Source organism: Schistocerca nitens, chromosome 6 (assembly GCF_023898315.1).
Source record: "Schistocerca nitens isolate TAMUIC-IGC-003100 chromosome 6, iqSchNite1.1, whole genome shotgun sequence".
NCBI classification, from domain to species: Eukaryota; Metazoa; Arthropoda; class Insecta; order Orthoptera; family Acrididae; genus Schistocerca; species Schistocerca nitens.
Window position 1 is genome coordinate 209359519 of NC_064619.1, and position 19591 is coordinate 209379109.

A 19591-nucleotide genomic window follows, 5' to 3' on the forward strand; every position below is an offset into this window, starting at 1 on the left:
TTTTTCCCGAGGGCATGCAGCTTTACTGTATGGCTTGGAGAGCTGCATCAAACCAGTCTCAGGACTGAAGACCACAACAACAACATATTGCACAAGAACTAAACAATGTACAGAAGTCATACATATTGAATATTGAAGAGGAACTCTGAAAGTTTTTTTACAAACATTCAATATGCGAACCATGAGTGACCCGGCAGATGTCAATATGGTAATCGAATTCTTGCCATACCCACCCCAGCATGGCATCATTGACTGTGGCAGTCCCATATTTTCTCCCAGAGCTCTGCTACATCAGGTGGCACATACACCAGATCTTTGATGTGTTCCCACAGAAAAAAGTCACACGGAGTGAGATCTGGAGGTCAGGGAGGACATTTCATGAGACCGCAGTCCCCTTCTGCAGCACGGCCGATCCAACGATGCGGCAGCTCCGTATTCAGGTACCCACGAACTTCACGATGAAAATGGGGTGGAGCCCTATCCTGCTGAAAGATGAACGGAGAGTCCAACTGCATTTGAGGCATTAGCCATTGCTGCAACATGTCCAAGTAGGAACATGCAGTGACAGTGCTCTTGGTGAAGAAGAATGGCTCATACAGCTTTGGATGTGACAAGGCACAAAAAACATTTACCTTTGAGGAATCATGCTCAAATTCAATGCATTTGTGTGGATGCTTTGTACCTGAAATTCGATAATTATGCCTATTCCCTTTCCCATTAGTGTGAAAAGTGGATTCATCGCTAAAAATTAAGCGATCAACAATGTGATCCCCATCCTCATTCAATTGTTGCAACTACAAACAAAACTCCAAATGCTTGTCTTTGTCATTGTCATTAAGCTTCTGCACTAGCTCCAATTTGAATGGTTTCATAGACAGCTTCTGTCATAGAACTTTCCACACTGTCATTGGGGCCATTTCAAGTTCATGGGAAGCACGACACACCAATTTCTTTGGGCTCCTTATGAATGTCTCTCATATGTGCTCCACATTCACTTCACTCCCACTGGGATGTCCGCTTCTCTTTGCCAGGCACAAGCAACCCGTCATAACGAATTTGTTGTGCCAGTGGTAAATGGCCTTCCTTGTTGATGGCTTCTTACCATACTTGGTTCTAAACATCCACTGGACAGCTGTAGCACACTTGTTTTTGTCAAGCTCCAACACACAAAAAGCTCGCTGTGCACCTGAACTCTCCATGTTTGCGACTAGCGCTGATTATTGGCAAATTACCAAACTACCCTGTGGTGGTTTACATGGAAAAAAAAATAAATAAATAAATAAAAATCAAGGTTTCTCTTCAAAATGATATGTGTATGATATCTGTACAATGTTCGGTTCTTCTGCAATAAATAACTGAAGGTGTTCCTGTTTATGCAGATGACAGGACAGATAATATCTGCAACTCTACAAGGCTATTTGCAAATGACAGCCATGTATAGAGAAGCGACATTTTTAAGGAAATCGTTGGTAAATGCAGAGAGACTTGAAAAAGAGCTTATATTTAACTACATGATTAACAATCAGTCACCAGAGAAAGTTACAGTAAACTATTGTTTATCTAGGAATAAGCATATGAAAAGACTTAATAGTGAATGACCACATGAATATAGCCTTAGGACAGGCAGGTGACAAGTTGGTTTTATTGGGAAAATCCAAAGTGAAATTCACACAGGCAAGAGATTGTTTACAAAACCATCATCCAACTACTTCTTTGATGGTTTGAAATGCCACTTTCAAGTAATGTCACATGAATCATTTGGATTACAATATTGTCCATTTAGTTTCTTTGGGGTCTTTAATAGAAAATCACTCTGAAATACCAAGTATTTTTAAAAAGAATTCAACAAGAGTTGGCTTACATTCCTCTGACTTTAGAACATGGATTGAAATCCATACAGAAAATTAATGTTGTGTGCGAAATACAATAAACATCATATGAAATTATAATGTGGAGTCCATTTTATATTAATACTCCTTTCATGGATAAAACAGCCAATATTGTCTAAGACAGAAATTCGAAGTTGCATCATTTGCTTTGTGTTGAGCTTGAGATGACTGTAATGATGAACATTAACATCATACATCCAGCTTTCTTAGCTGGTTGAGCATCTCCTCCAGCCTTATTAAATCATTACAGTCTTCAGATGTACACAACCATGTTGTACCTATTGACTTTATAATACTATCTGTCCAGCTTCACTTATGCATTTTCATATCTCTTGTAATGTGGAAAGAGAATTTCCTTTATCACATTTTCCAATCCAATCTGTACCCTGATCCATTTGTTAACTTGCCTGTCTCTCCTAGATAGTCCCAGAATGCTACTTTTAATTGCTTTCTGAGCAACACTCAGCTTTTGAATGATTTCTATATTAAAAGTCTGTGTCTCACTGCTGTAAGTCACAACTGGTAACAGATAGTAATTATAAATGTACTGTTTCAGACACAATGGGACCTCACTTCAGAATTTTTTTTAATTTACTGGAAGGATTCCACATAATTTTTACTTCTCTGTTTACTTATTTATTTACTAGCTTCGCACCTGCTGCCTCACTCATGTAGTCTATATGGTCTGCAGAGCTTTTTGTTTTTCTTTAATCAAGATTTTGTGTTGTTCACCACCTGGAACCTCTTCTAAAGTTTTCACACTAATTATGGCCATTGATGCATGGCCTTTCCCAAATGTACTTCTGACCGAAAAGAAATTCTGGTAGCTGGGTCCAAAGTTTTTGTTAATCATGACTTGTGGATTCTTGTGGTGATATTTCAACAGGAACTTTCATCCCCTAACATATATTTCTTTATATCTAACTGAGAAGTGAAATACCAGTTTTTGTACATTTAACTTTACAAATTTTTTGATACAAAAACTATTTTCTTAAATATTTTCAACCCCCATTTCACCCCCTAAGGACTGAATTTCCAAAAACAGTGACACACAATTTTTTATTTCTAACTGACAAACCAAATGCAAATTTCATAGATTTAGCTTTGAAAATTAATACACAATGAAATATTTCATAAAACATTTCTTTTCCAATTTCTGTCCCTTAGGGATTGAATTTCCAAAAATGCTGAAACACATATTTTTTTTATTTCCATCTGAGAAGTCCAACACCAATTTTCATAGATGTAGTTTTAAAAATACTTTAGCAGGTCTTCAATAATGATTTATTTTCAAAAAAAATCTTTCACTCACTATTTCACCCCCGTAATGGTTAAATTTCCAAAAATGCTGAAACATGGATCTCTTTATTTTTGGTCAAGAAACCAAATACCAATTTTCATAGGTCTGGCTTCAAAATTACCTTAATAGCAACATATTTTCAAAAAACATATCATCCCCTTAGGGATGGAATTAAGAAAAATCACGTTTTAAATAATGTCTACAGTACAAGATCAACACCTTCTCCAAATTTCAAGTTTCTACCCTTAGCGGTTTGGACTGGGCAACAATGAGTCAGTGAGTGAATGAGTCAATCAGTCAGTACATTGCCTTTTATATATAGAGATTATTATTATTATTTGCTGCCCACCCTACATTTGTCTTCAACTGCCATAAATTCAAAAACTTATGAACCCGTAGCTTGAGATGAGTCAACATCCAGAACAGGTGCAGAAACCATATAGCCACAGAGACAAGAATGTGAATATTGTTATTTAGCTTACCTTGTTACATGATGAAAATTAGTATTGTTGTTAATCTTCTGTAACTGAAACCAAGCATGTCCAGTGAAATTGGATTTTTCACCATTACCAACTTCTAACTAATTTTTTTCACAGCATGAGATCTAGGTATTGCATTTATTTTTCCAGAAGGATTTCTATCTTTTTCTGTGTACTGGATTGAGAGCGTGCGAATTTTCTGAAAATTCATACTACTCCTTCCTTCCCATCATAAAATATTTATAACCAGTTCATTATACACTCCTGGAAATGGAAAACAGAACACATTGACACCGGTGTGTCAGACCCACCATACTTGCTCCGGACACTGCGAGAGGGCTGTACAAGCAATGATCACACGCACGGCACAGCGGACACACCAGGAACTGCGGTGTTGGCCGTCGAATGGCGCTAGCTGCGCAGCGTTTGTTCACCGCCGCCGTCAGTGTCAGCCAGTTTGCCATGGCATACGGAGCTCCATCGCAGTCTTCAACACTGGTAGCATGCCGCGACAGCGTGGACGTGAACCGTATGTGCAGTTGACGGACTTTGAGCGAGGGCGTATAGTGGGCATGCGGGAGGCCGGGTGGACGTACCGCCGAATTGCTCAACACGTGGGGCATGAGGTCTCCACAGTACATCGATGTTGTCGCCAGTGGTCGGCGGAAGGTGCACGTGCCCGTCGACCTGGGACCGGACCGTAGCGACGCACGGATGCACGCCAAGACCGTAGGATCCTACGCAGTGCCGTAGGGGACCGCACCGCCACTTCCCAGCAAATTAGGGACACTGTTGCTCCTGGGGTATCGGCGAGGACCATTCGCAACCGTCTCCATGAAGCTGGGCTACGGTCCCGCACACCGTTAGGCCGTCTTCCGCTCACGCCCCAACATCGTGCAGCCCGCCTCCAGTGGTGTCGCGACAGGCGTGAATGGAGGGACAAATGGAGACGTGTCGTCTTCAGCGATGAGAGTCGCTTCTGCCTTGGTGCCAATGATGGTCGTATGCGTGTTTGGCGCCGTGCAGGTGAGCGCCACAATCAGGACTGCATACGACCGAGGCACACAGGGCCAACACCCGGCATCATGGTGTGGGGAGCGATCTCCTACACTGGCCGTACACCACTGGTGATCGTCGAGGGGACACTGAATAGTGCACGGTACATCCAAACCGTCATCGAACCCATCGTTCTACCATTCCTAGACCGGCAAGGGAACTTGCTGTTCCAACAGGACAATGCACGTCCGCATGTATCCCGTGCCACCCAACGTGCTCTAGAAGGTGTAAGTCAACTACCCTGGCCAGCAAGATCTCCGGATCTGTCCCCCATTGAGCATGTTTGGGACTGGATGAAGCGTCGTCTCACGCGGTCTGCATGTCCAGCACGAACGCTGGTCCAACTGAGGCGCCAGGTGGAAATGGCATGGCAAGCCGTTCCACAGGACTACATCCAGCATCTCTACGATCGTCTCCATGGGAGAATAGCAGCCTGCATTGCTGCGAAAGGTGGATATACACTGTACTAGTGCCGACATTGTGCATGCTCTGTTGCCTGTGTCTATGTGCCTGTGGTTCTGTCAGTGTGATCATGTGATGTATCTGACCCCAGGAATGTGTCAATAAAGTTTCCCCTTCCTGGGACAATGAATTCACGGTGTTCTTATTTCATTCCAGGAGTGTATTAATAACAATCATCTAACTAAGATTATCAGGAGCTTAATCTGAGGTTATTTTAACCTTAAATAAGCATATTTTACTGTACTTATAATGTGTAAGATATAGGCTCTGATGCTATGCAGCATCATTTCCCAGTAGCTGACTAAGAGAGTTAGTTGTGACCCTTTCAGTCATAATTTTCATTGCACTCCCCCCCCCCTCCCCCTTCCCTCTCTTCCTCATATGATAACAATACATTAAAAATGCTGTATTCTGAGTACTGATGCTAAAGCTACAAACCTGCAAACGTTACAAGTTGCCAAGAATTTATTGCTGTTTCACAACATTTTTCTAGAAGTGGAAAACCAACCTGAATCTGAGAATTTCTGAGATGATTTATTAATGAGGGAATGCCTTTAACCTGCAAATCTAAGAGGCAAATACACATATTTGGAAATGAGTGATAAAGTTGATACTCTCTGTAGAAAATTTAAGTTGTGGAGCAGAAATTTATAAATCGTAGAACGGTTCATAAATGTAGATGAACATGTATAGACTTACCAGCCGAAGAAAATCATGTAAAAACTATTGTTTTGTACCCATTGAAAATCACTTAATCATGCTGGAAAAAAAATTTTAAAAAGTTTTTCCTTGCTGACAAAAACTTGGTAGCATGTTACATGTGGGTTAGGGATACATTCTAAAATAATCCTGAAGGCTGCCCAACTGCCTAAGAACATATCTTGATGGACTTCATAGCACATGGCAAAATCAGAAGAGAATTTAGTATTTACTGCTCTTTGAATTTTTGGCAGGAATGGATGATTAGTGTTCTGCACAAAAACAAGGGCATTTCATAAGCTATTACCATTTTCAACATCCTGCCTTTGCGAAACTGGGTTTCCTGTCTTGGATGGTTTGAAGCAAGACAGGCCCAAAGAAGTCACAATAATTATGAAACTTGTTTTCCTTTAATTACTGAAAAGTTAATTACCTATCTTTTTTTTTAAAATTCAGAATTGAAAACTTAATTATAAACTTGTTTTTAATTTAATATTGAAAAGTCAATAAGAAATGCATTGTGCAGTACTAATACAGTGCTGCTTATAACTGCTTGTATCAGTGGAACCATGATTTCTTTTAAATGTCAGAATGAATTTTGCTTTGCTTTCTTTCAGTATATTTATCAATTTTTGACTCATAGTTTTTATTGTTATGCTTGTACCCACCATTTAATGCCCCCCACCCCACAAAGTGGTGCACACCACAGGTTGAGAATCACTGGGCTGAACTGAGAATGGATAATCCACTAAAAAGATTGACATTTACCTGTACTGGCTGAGAATATCTTTGCTGTGGAGTAGTTGCAGAAAGTGAAGACTGGGATGTGGAATGAGTAGGAGATGTAGGGCTTCCATGTTTCAGTTGCTCAATATGTTTTTCCCTGAAAAATAAAGTATTTTACACTTTATTTCATCAGCTTTATTGTACATAAATCTCATATTTACTGCTATAACCTTTTTGTAATGATATACACAGACATTTGTGAAAATCGCACAACCCAGTAAGTATGACCCACATAGATTCAGACTTGGAGCACATTTAGAACACTGTATAAGTGATAAATGATACAGAGAGATAGGTCCAGCAGCATCCTCCCTGGTGTGATTAGTAACACAGTAACATCAATGGGAGTGCTTGCTGTCTTGCAGAATATCATTGATGAAACCTCCTCTGGTTATCAGTCAGTTGAGCATCCTACTTGTCATCTTAGGGTGTTGTTTTCATGTCCAGTTCATTCTTTCCCAGTCACTGGACTGCAAAAACCTCTGCTGAGGGCTCATAGGTGGGCCTTGTGTTGGGCTGGCTCTCTATTCTGCCTGCCACCTCTGCTGCTTTTGCATCAGAACATTCCTGAAGTATATGTTTGCTAATGCCACAATTCATACAGAGCATATTAGAAACTACTGACTGACAAGACTGTCAAGTGTTCTTATTTCCACTGCCTCTTTGATGACCAAATTCCAGAACCCATTTGTGCACCACAATGCTTTTATCCATTGGGGATGTGGAGTGCTGTGCTCTCCCACTGCAGGCTTGTCGTTATGGCTAAGGCCAAGGCAAATGCTCCTCACATTTTCTGAATAGTGCTGCAACAAGTATCATTGCATACCACACTTGCTACTGATGCTGTAGATGCTAGGTGCAACTAGCCCTATGATCTTTGAGTGACACAAGTATAGTCTTGATTGTAACTGTTGAATGGAAATGGTTTTAATGTCAAATAGTGAACATTATAAATTTACCAATTATGGCAGAAGAACACATCAGCACACCATGTTAGCAATTTGACGGAATTTGTGAAAGCACATCAAGAGAAATGTCTCAACAAGGGTGATCTAGTGAGCTTCAATATCATGTCTCTCTTCACACGGGAACCACTAAAAGATTACATGGCTTTACTAGTGAGCCACTTTTTCAAGAATGGCTACTCAGGGTCACAAAAAAGATGAGCTCTCCAGTCGAGCAAGAAGGTGAATGAAAACAATCCAGAAGAAAAAACTGATTACCTGGGATTCCTTTTGTATCTGGGGCCACTCAAAATACTGTCAGGAAAATGGAGAAGTACAAAATAAAAATTATTTTCCAATCAATGGTTAAAATAAAAAATATGCTTGGGTCATTCAAATGCAAGCTAGGTCTACAATCATGTGGCATCTATAGCATCAGTTACGAGTGTGGTGTGTTGTATATTGACCCGTCGCAGCAATGCACCTCACAGTACTATTCAGAACATGTGAGGAGCATCACAGGTCGTCCTTTGCTCAACCAAGAAGAGCACAAGCCTTTGTAGCTGGGCAGAAGATGGCTCTGACATGTTGTTTCCATGAGATCCTGCCTAATTTTGTTGAAATATTGCCAGCATATGGGAGGAATGCCCAGGACTTGAACCAATCCTTCTCCTATTGATTTTATAGTTTAGTTTAGTTCAGTTATGTCATGTTCTGTAGATACTTTTTTTGATTATTTTATTGATGTGATGTGGAACAAGTCAGATTACAAGACTCATGTCAAAGTAATCTTCCACCCACCTACAAAGAATTGTGCTCTTCTTGGTTCAGCCGGCCACTGTGGCCGAGCGGTTCTAGGCGCCTCAGTCTGGAACGGTGCTGCTGCTACGGCCGCAAGTGGATGTGTGTGTGATGTCCTTAGGTCAGTTAGGTTTAAGTAGATCTAAGTCTAGGGGACTGATGACCTCAGATGTTAAGTCCCATAGTGCATAGAGCCATTTGAATCTTCTTGGTTCAGCAAAAGATGACCTGGGATAGTGAAGGGCTGGTATCTACAGAATACCTTGCAAGTTTGGTAAAGCCTACATTGGTCAGGCAATGCACACAGTTAGTTAAAGGCAGATTGAACATGACCACCACAATCATCTTTTGCAGCCCAATAAGCCAGCGACAGCTGAGCATTGTATCTCGAAAGTTATTCAACTGGACAAGGTATGGGTCCTGGTTATTTCTTTAATATCTTCAGAATGAAAACGTTTTGTGACTAACAACACGTATAGTGACAGTTAATTTTGTTGTTGTTGTGGTCTTCAGTCCACAGACTGGTTTGATGCAGCTCTCCATGCTACCCTCTCCTGTGCAAGCTTCTTCATCTCCCAGTACCTACTGCAACCTACATCCTTCTGAATCTGTTTAGTGTATTCATCTCTTGGTCTCCCTCTACGATTTTTTCCCTTCGTGCTGCCCTCCAGTACTAAATTGGTGATCTCTTGATGCCTCAGAACATGTCCTACCAACCGGTCCCTTCTTCTTGTCAAGTCGTGCCACAAACTCCTCTTCTCCCCAAATCTATTCAATACCTCCTCATTAGTTATGTGATCTACCCATCTAATCTTCAGCATTCTTCTGTAATACCACATCTCAAAAGCTTCTATTCTCTTCTTGTGCTAACTATTTATCGTCCACATTTCACTTCCATACATGGCTACACTCCATACAAATACTTTTAGAAACGACTTCCTGACTTCTAAATCTATACTCGATGTTAACAAATTTCTCCTCTTCAGATACGCTTTCCTTGCCACTGCCTGTCTACATTTTATATCCTCTCTACTTCGACCATCATCAGTTATTTTGCTCCCCAAATAGCATAACGCATTTACTACTTTAAGCTTCTCATTTACTAATCTAACACCCTCAGCATCACCAAATTTAATTCAACTACATTCCATTATACTCGTTTTGCTTTTGTTTACGTTCATCTTGTCCTCCTTTCAAGACACTGTCTATTCCGTTCATCTGCTCTTCCAGGTCCTTTGCTGTCTCTGACAGAATTACAATGTCATCGGCAAACCTCAAAGTTTTTATTTCTTCTCCTTGGATTTTAATACCTACTCCGAATTTTTATTTTGTTTACTTTACTGCTTGCTCAATATACTGATTGAATAACTTTGGAATAGGCTACAACCCTGTCTCACTCCCTTCGCAACCAATGCTTCCCTTTTATGCCCCTTGACTCTTATAACTGCCATCTGGTTTCTGTACAAATTGTAAATAGCCTTTTGCTTCCTGTATTTTACCTTTGCCACCTTCTGAATTTGAAAGAGAGTATACCATTCAACATTGTCAAAAGCTTTCTCTAAGTCTACAAATGCTAGAAACGTAGGTTTGCCTTTTCTTAATCTATTTTCTAAGATAAGTCGTAGGGTCAGTATTGCCTCACGTGTTGCAAGATTTCTACGGAATCCAAACTGATCCTCCCCAAGGTCGGCTTCTATCAGTTTTTCCATTCGTCTGTAAAGAATTCGTGTTAGTATTTTTCAGCTGTGACTTATTAAACTGATAGTTTGATAATTTTCACATCTGCCAACACCTGCTTTCTTTGGTATTGGAATTATTATATTCTTCTTGAAGTCTGAGGGTATTTCGCCTGTCTCATACATCTTGCTCACCAGATGGTAGAGTTTTGTCAGGGCTGGCTCTCCCAAGGCCATCAGTAGTTCCAATGGAATGTTGTCTTCTCCTGGGGCCTTGTTTCGACTCAGGTCTTTCAGTGCTCTGTCAAATTCTTCACGCAGTATCATATCTCCCATTTCATCTTCATCTACATCTTCTTCCATTTCCATAATATTGTCCTCAAGTGCATCGCCCTTGTATAGACCCTCTATATACTCCTACCACCTTTCTGCTTTCCCTTCTTTGCTTAAAACTGAGTTTCCATCTGAGCTCTTGATATTAATACAAGTGGTTCCCTTTTCTCCAAAGGTCTCTTTAATTTTCCTGTAGGCAGTATCTATCTTACCCCTAGTGAGGTAAGCCTCTACATCCTTACATTTGTCCTCTAGCCATCCCTGCTTAGCCATTTTGCACTTCCTGTCGATCTAATTTTTTAGACATTCGTATTCCTTCTTGCCTGCTTCATTTACTACATTTATATATTTTCTCCTTTCATCAGTTAAGTTCAATATTTCTTCTGCTACCCAAAGATTTCTACTAGCCCTCGTCTTTTTACCTACTTCATCCCTCAAAGCTACCCATTCTTCTTCTACCGTATTTCTTTCCCCCTTTCCTGTCAATTGTTCCCTTATGCTCTCCCTGAAACTCTGTACAACCTCTGGTTTAGTCAGTTTATCCAGGTCCCATATCCTTAAATTCCCACCTTTTTGCAGTTTCTTCAGTTTTAATCTACAGTTCATAATCAACAGATTGTGGTCAGAGTCAACATCTGCCCCTGGAAATGTCTTACAATTTAAAACCTGGTTCCTAAATCTGTCTTACCATTATATATTCTATCTGATACCTTCTAGTATATCCAGGCTTCTTCCACGTATACAACCTTCTTTCATGATTCTTGAACCAAGTGTTAGCTATGATTAAGTTATGCTCTGTGCAAAATTCTACCGGGCTCCTCTTTCATTTCTTACCCCCAATTCATATTCACCTACCATGTTTCCTTCTCTCCCTTTTTCTACTATCGAATTCCAGTCACCCATGACTATTAAATTTTTGTCTCCATTCACTATCTGAATAATTTATTTTATCTCATCATACATGTTATCAATTTCTTTGTCATCTGCAGAGCTAGTTGGCATATAAACTTGTACTACTGTAGTAGGTGTGGGCTTCGGGTCTATCTTGGCCACAATAATGCGTTCACTATGCTGTTTGCAATAGCTTACCCGCATTCCTATTTTCCTATTCATTATTAAACCTACTCCTGCATTACCCCTATTTGATTTTGTATTTATAATCCTGTATCACCTGACCAAAAGTCTTGTTCCTCCTGCCACCAAATTTCACTAATTACCACTATATCTAACTTTAACCTATCCATTTCCCTTTTTAAATTTTCTAACCTACCTGCCCGATTAAGAGATCTGACATTCCATGCTCCGATCCGTAGAACACCAGTTTTCTTTCTCCTGATAACGACGTCCTCTTGAGTAGTCCCCGAACAGAGATCCAAATGGGGGACTATTTTACCTCTGGAATATTTTACCCAAGAGGACGCCATCATCATTTAACCATACAGTAAAGCTGCATGCCCTCGGGAAAAATTACGGCCGTAGTTTCCCCTTGCTTTCAGCCGTTTGCAGTGCCAGCACAGCAAGGCCATTTTGGTTAGTGTTACAAGGCCAGATCAGTCAATCATCCTGCAACTACTGAAAAGGCTGCTGCCTCTCTTCAGGAACCACACGTTTGTCTGGCCTCTCAACAGATACCCCTCCATTGCGGTTGCACCTACGGTACGGCCATCTGTATCGCTGAGGCGCGCAAGCCTCCCCACCAACGGCAAGGTTCATGGTTCATTATTCATTTGAAATCTGATATTTTAGCTCTTTGAGCCCACTTGCCAACAGGCAGCATGCACGTGCCTGTGCGTCATAGATGGAGCAGTATTTGAAAAGGTGTGAAATTCGACAGAGGTCACTGATGTAGCAGCTGCCTTTGCACATTTGCCTCTGCAACAATTTTTGATGTAATGTTAGTGATGTGAATTAGCACTCTCCAGTGCAAAACACTCACCTGAAGATGGCTGAATGGTTACCAGCTGAAATATTGTGGAAGGAAGTCAGTGTTATCCATCTGCAATCCCAAAACTTCATGAACTACTCTTTATGTTGGGAAAATTTCAAGAATCGCACAACAAAGTAAATGGTAGAGGGTACGTACAGTTGTACTGTACTTTACAGTTTCTTCCTTCACCATTTGCATATGAAGTGTGAGAATAATGACTGCTTAAATGCTTCTGTGCATGTTCTGATTAGTCCAATCTTGTCTAAACAGTCCCTACAGGAGAAGCACGTCAGGAGCTGTAGTAAGTTTCTAGATTACTCACTTAATACTGTTTCTCAAAACTCTGTAAGTTGGTTTTTGCAGGACAGTTGACATTTATCTTTGAGTGTCTCCAAGTTCAGGTTTTTCAGTATTTCTGTGACACTTTCACATGGGTCAGAAAAACCTGTGACCATTCATGTTGCCTTTAAGTGCTGCTGTGAGAAGTGGCCTTATGAAATTCCAATGCATTGCAGTATTATATTTGAAGAAAACTGTCAGATATCTAAACTACACATAGTTATTTAGGTGCTCATCTACCACTCAATACTTGCACTTTATGGATAGTGGTTATTGTTGCTCTTTCCAGTGTTTGTATGATTGACAGGATTTTACAGCAGGTAGCAGAAGATATACAGCAGCAAAAAGTAGTGCCTGTCTAGCTGATTATACAAAGTTAAATTTAGCCCAAGTAAACACAATAGATTGCCACTGTTTAAAAACAGTTCTTAATTAATCTTTCTAATAGCTGCTTCCCTATGTTAGTAGCTACAACACTGTGACACTACAGATGAAAGTATCTGAAGCAAATGAGTTCATATGGACAAGGGCTGTATTAGCAATACTTTCAGTATAATGCTTTTCCCAGTAGTAATGTTACTTGGACACAATTACTTGCTATTATATACTAACTTAGGTACAAGATTCCACACTGCTCATGGTCTTTATCTGAATCAGCTTGGAAAGAAGTATATGAGTAATGAAATCATAAAAGTAGCCAATGAGTTAGGCATAGCAAAAATCAATAGCTCTGAGTCAATCCCACTTAGATTTAGGGGAAACTCTTTTTTAGAGGTAGCAAAGAAGGGCCGAGACTAACAGGTTTGCCCAGATTCACACTGGACGACCAGATTAAAGATAAGAATAATATAATAAATGTCGGTAACACTAGAGAGAAATATAGCAGTAATGACGATTGACCTCATAAAAAAATTACTCACCAGCTTTATTTCTCAAGATCGGTTATCTCAATATTGAAAGTACAAGTGGAAAACACATAATTTTAAATGAATTTGCAAATGAGAACTTATTTGATGCATTATGCTTAAGTGAGCACTGGTGTAGAGGAAATGAAATATCTCTTCATGTACTAGATGATTTCCACTTAGCAAACAGCTTTAGCAGAGAGCAGCATATTAATGGGGGTGTATCAATTTACATTAAGAAAGAATTAATAAATTGTAGTAATGAACTAGATCTAGGATTTTTGTACAGTGAGATACATTTTGAAGCCACAGGTGTATATCTGGATCATTTAAAAATTGCTATTGTATCTCTTTATAGATCACCAGATGGAAGTCCACTAATATTTTTAGAAAAACTTGAGACTACTAAATTTCTTTCTTAGTCCTCAGTGGAAGAAATATAGTATAATGATTGGTGGTGACATCCATGCCACATTTGACGTAAACAAAGATGTGCACACCGTAAATGAATTTAAAAACCTGTTACAACAATTCAACTTCATTTTTACAAACTGCAAACCCACAAGACAGTCTGCTTGTCTCAACAATATACTTACAAATGTCAATAGAGAGTTACTGTCTTCAGATGTAGCTGTCTTCGATTTCTCAGACCATGATGCAGTTTGGGTAAAAATAGGTACAGATAGGCCTAATATGGACTATAAGGAGTTTAAAGAGCCTAAAATAGTCATCACAAGACCAATAATGCAAGAAAAATTGTCTAATTTCATAGTCTCACTCAGTAATTATGACTGGTCACATATGTTTAACAATAATGCCCAGGGCTCTGCCAATACATTGTTCAATAGATTTTTTCATTCTTTCTTAAATATATTCAAGACCAACTGCCCTCAATGCAAATGTAAAGTTAACCCTAAAAGTAACAATAATAGACATAGGGATAAGAATCCATGGTATACCGCTCAACTAACCAATATAAAAAGGAGGTTGTTGTTGTATAGAGATTCTTACAGACTTCAGAAAACTGATATGTCTAAACAAAGGTACTCAAGAGCACAAAAGAAATATAAGTATGCTTTAAACGAGGCCAAAAAACTACATAACCTACTCAGCATTGAGTCATCAAGAAATAAATGCAAAAGAGCATGGACTATAATAAATTCAGTGGCCAAAAGCAAGCAGAAAGCTGAGGTAGAAATTTCAGCAGATGAATTTAACAACTACTGTATAAAATCTGTTAACCAAATTAGGGAAGGCATTGGGAGGCCGCAAGAAACTGTAGCTGATCTCATTAAATATCATTATGTAGACTACACCCTGAAAGACAGATTCCTTTTCACAGAGGTCACGCCAGATGTTGTTTTAACTATTGTAAATAATTTTAGGCCCTCTGATAGTGAAGATATATATGGTATTTCTTGTAATATGTTAAAAAAGGTAATTGGGCACATAGTATATCCTCTTACTAAATTTATAAACAGATGTCTAATTGAAGGAATATTCCTAGATGTATTAAAATTATCCAGGGTAGTGCCCATTTACAAGAAAGGAGGCAAAAATTGCCCATCTAGCTATCGCCCAATATCTCTGACACCTATTTTATCTAAAGTTTTGGACTCCCAGTTGTGTGATTATCTGACATGTAATAACATTATTACTGCGGTAAAATTTGGCTTTAGGAAGGGCAAATCCACAGTCCATGCCATTGACTCCCTGATTAAAAAAGTGCTTAATGCTTATGAAGGAAAAAATTTTGCTCAGGCTACCTTTTGTGATCTTAGCAAAGCCTTCAATTGTGTGGAGCATATTTCACTCCTCAACAGACTAGTTTATTATGGAATCACAAACAGTGAAGTTGACAACATCTTCAAATCTTTCCTCAGCAACCGTAAACATATTGTTTGTATTGCTAAACAGAGATCACAGATAGCTGAGGTTAAGTGTGGTGTGCCACAAGGCTCAGTATTAGGACCTCTGCTATTTATCCTAATGAAAAACGATCTAACATCTTACATACATAAATACTCACTCCATTCTCTATACAGATTATACCAGTTTCGTCAATATCAGCTCAGACATGGATATGCTCCATACTGTGGCAAATGACAATATCACAAGCATCAGTCTGGTTTCGAGCTAATGGGTTCCTGCTTAATGAGAGTAAAACTCAAAAGATTGTATTTAGTTTAAGAGATCTGCTAGTAGTCGACTTCATGGATAGTTTTAAGTTCTTAGGTATTGTTATAGATAGTAAATTGACTTGGGAGCCACATATTAAATACATTAGTGCAAGGCCGTATTTGTTAAGGAATTTAAAAAAACCATGTACCTGCAGCCTATGTAAGATCAGCCTACTTTGCTTTTTTTCTAAGCATTATATCTTATCGGCTTTTAATATGGGGCAATAGTTCACACCTTCAGGGCATTTTGGTACTTCAGAAGAAAATAATTCGAATTATCACAAACAGTGATAAACTAGCCCACTGCAAACTATTGTTTATCAACTTAAAAATATTAACTGTTATAAACTTGTATATTTACACTGCCCTACTGCATATAAAGAGCAACTTGTCAGAATACCAGCATAGAAGCGATGTACACTCTCATGGAACCAGAAATAGTAGACTTCTTGACATACCTTACTACAGATTATCCAAGTCACTGAACAGCTACGAAATGGTGGGTATGAAGGTATTTAACAAACTGCCACTAGAATGGGTAGAAGCTCCATTTGATTTATTTAAAGATAAATTATTCAGTTGGTTAGCTGCAAATCCTTGCTGCTCACTTCAGGAATTTTATGACTGTAAAATATCATAGTGGTACCGGTTTGGAGAGTACAGCATAATTTCTTTAACTGAGTAATTTATGATGCAATGTTTTCATATGACTTGATTTTAAATATTGTATTTTATGGAAAACCAATAGTGACATACTGATCTTCATGTATACATGCTGTATAACTTGTATATATGCAACTTGACTTTGTCAACTGCTGTAATAGCTAAATGAGAATAAATTTCATTCAGTTCAATTCAGTTCAATTCTGTAGGGAAATAAATTTGTTAATTGGCTAGAGGATTATGTGCTGGCCATACAAATGGCAATGAACTTACATAATGATGGATCCTTTCACATTTTACCAATCATATGAGTTCTCACCTCAACTGCACTTTCCCTAGTTGATGGAGCGGTCATAGTAGTATCATTATAGAAGCCATTAATTCCTAACCAGCATGAGTGTATCAGTGTATTCATTACATGCTAGGCAAATCATTGACAACCACAACAGCACAAAATTCTACACTGAGGATTGTTTTATAGAAGCAATGATATTTCTAACAGCACATACCCAAAAGTAATGCCAGTCATACCTGCCATGTGACTGGTTTAACATAATTGAATTTCAGTTTTTGAGGTTTGATGAAAACAGGCACACAGAATAATAGATACATATGTGAGACGAACTGCTAGGTCACATCGCAATCACTGCTGTTCTCATAATGGACTGTAAAGATGCGCTAAAACCAGTAATATGACATATTCTTCTAAGATTAAAAAATGACTGTCAAAAATGTACCGTGAATTGTTATTAATTTATTGTGAAGTGTTCAAAATGTTTTATGAATTTGTAACCTGACAAATAAATAAATAAAATTAAAAAGATATACAAGCTTTCAACTTTCGAACCATTCAGAATATAGGATAGTTACAATTAAACTTTCACTGCTTAAGAGTGTCCCCATAGAAAACAATTAATCACAGGACAATGAAACTTTGTGGAAATATTTGTAAGAACATGTTTACATTGCAGTGTGATTACCAGCTGCATCCATGACAGCCTGGAACCGCACTAGAGATTCCTCTAATGCTATCCGAAACATCTCCAAACATCTCCAATGGGATGTTGACTACCCCCCCCCCCCCCCCCCCCTGTGCTCATCTTCAACCTCCAATGTGTGTTAGTGTTCTGGCAATGGCAAATCAAGACACTAACACTACTTAGAATGCAACTCCTGCAGCGCACAGTGTGAACATTGTTCCTATAAAGTTGGGTACCCGTATAGTAAACTCTTTTTTTGTCTACACTGGCTCAAGTAGCAAAAGTTTAATTATGACTACCTTGCACAACATAATTTATATCTACATGAGTGTTTTGCTTCCAAAAGCCATTGTTATCATCACAAGTGATATCCACCTTTGGTATGTTTATATTGCTAAGTGTGTAAGTTGTTCCAGTTGATATACTTAGTGCTAGTTTTTTTTTTTTTTTTGTCATACATCTTCAAACTGAGTTGATGTGCTACACCACAAATTCCTCTCTTCAGATAACCCCTTCATGTCAAAGTAGCACTTGCACTTTATGTCTTCAATTAGTTGTTGTTTATATTACAATCTTTGTCTTCGTCTACAGCTCCCTCCAGTAAGATGAAAGTTATTCCATGATGTCTTAACACAAGTTCTACCATCCTGTCCCTTCTTCTTGTCAGGGTTTCCATAAGTTCCTTTCTTCACCAGTTCTGCAGAGAACCTCCTCATCCCTGACCTCACTCCTCACTACTACTACAGCTGTGATTTCTTGGAGAGTGGTTCACTATGCATAAAGTATCCATGACTGACAAAAACATGTTACTTTTGAAGAAGGATTAATATGTAAATACAGCATAAGACTGGTACTCTCTCTCTCTCTCTTATTAAGCTCTGGTAACACTGTTATAAGGCTAAACATTTTCTAAATACTGCAAAATACGTATTTTGATACTGTAATGTCTTATGGCATGGAAATGTGAAAATTCATTGTTTTCAATTTTTTTATAAATAGTGAATAATTGACTACATTTTGTTTCCTCATGCTGTGGTGCTGCTTGCATATTTAAAAATTGTATCTGTATATTTTTTTCTGTGATGCACATTAAACATTAATCAACAAATACAGATGTGAAAATCATAATTTCCAGTTTTCCGAAGGATAGTTTATAATGTCCTCTGAATGCAAGACTGCAAATTTACTGAGTTGTTGTGAGTACTGTACATCAAATACCAGCACCGTAATTTTCATCAAGAACTGAAAATTAAAAGGTACAGAAGTGCATCTCCTTATTTTTTAAAGTTTATTCACTTTGTAGGCCTTGTATATAAAATCTTTGGCGTGATGTAAAAGTCTCTCTGGACAGTACCATGTTGCAGATGGCTTTTACATTAATAAATTATGAGCCTAAACCAATTCTTGTCAGCAGCTGAAGGGCTTAAGACTGGAAATGCTTGGATCAAATTCCAGTAGAGAGGATTGGAGAACAACTCCCACTGAGTGACAGAAATGGGGACTGTAGGGAAGCAGGAGATATATATAGTACAGAGAGAGGGCAGACATACACATTAGTATGGGAGGAAGTCTTGCAAAGCAATAAAATCAAGGGATCTGTGAAGGAACTGACCGTAATGGCTGCTTACTTATAGGTCTTGTAGCTCAATCTCCTCCCTACTGTCAGTTTATTACATACCCAAACTGACTTCACATGAAGCATTCCATCGGGACTAGATGACCTAAGGAGTTTATAGTTTTGTAAATTATTAATGATTTAATAGGCTGTTTTGAATGAAACTTTACATTTTGCAGTGATTTGTCTACTGGATAGTTCAAGCTAAGCTTCCAAAACCTGGATCAGATGTTAAATTTTGATGATTTTATAACTTTTTTAAAGTCTGAAATTAAGTCTCATTTTTAAATTTTGCATTGATGGATTAGATTCATATGACTTAACAACAATAAATGTAAAAGAAATCATGTGGGATTATTGCTACAGTGTAACTTTCTGCCTAAACTGCTGCAAGTAGGTGCAAGACAACGAAGTATTAACAGCTACAGAGATTATATTACGGCCCGGTAGGAAAATCAACAATGTAGGAAACGACAGATAGCTACTTACCATAAAGACAACATGTTATGTTGCAGACAGACAAGATTTGGCCCTTTGGGAAATGTTATCCAAGTAAC

At 38.7% G+C, this 19591-nt stretch overlaps 1 protein-coding gene across 1 annotated transcript in view; it reads right to left on the reverse strand.

The window, feature by feature from the left end:
- The window catches only part of LOC126262526 (uncharacterized), a 123398-nt gene that overhangs the window by 94545 nt on the left and 9262 nt on the right, over nucleotides 1-19591 (reverse strand). The window contains exon 5 of the mRNA XM_049959199.1: nucleotides 6654-6768. Coding sequence (XP_049815156.1) covers nucleotides 6654-6768 — 115 coding nt within the window. The remainder of the gene's footprint in view (nucleotides 1-6653; nucleotides 6769-19591) is intronic.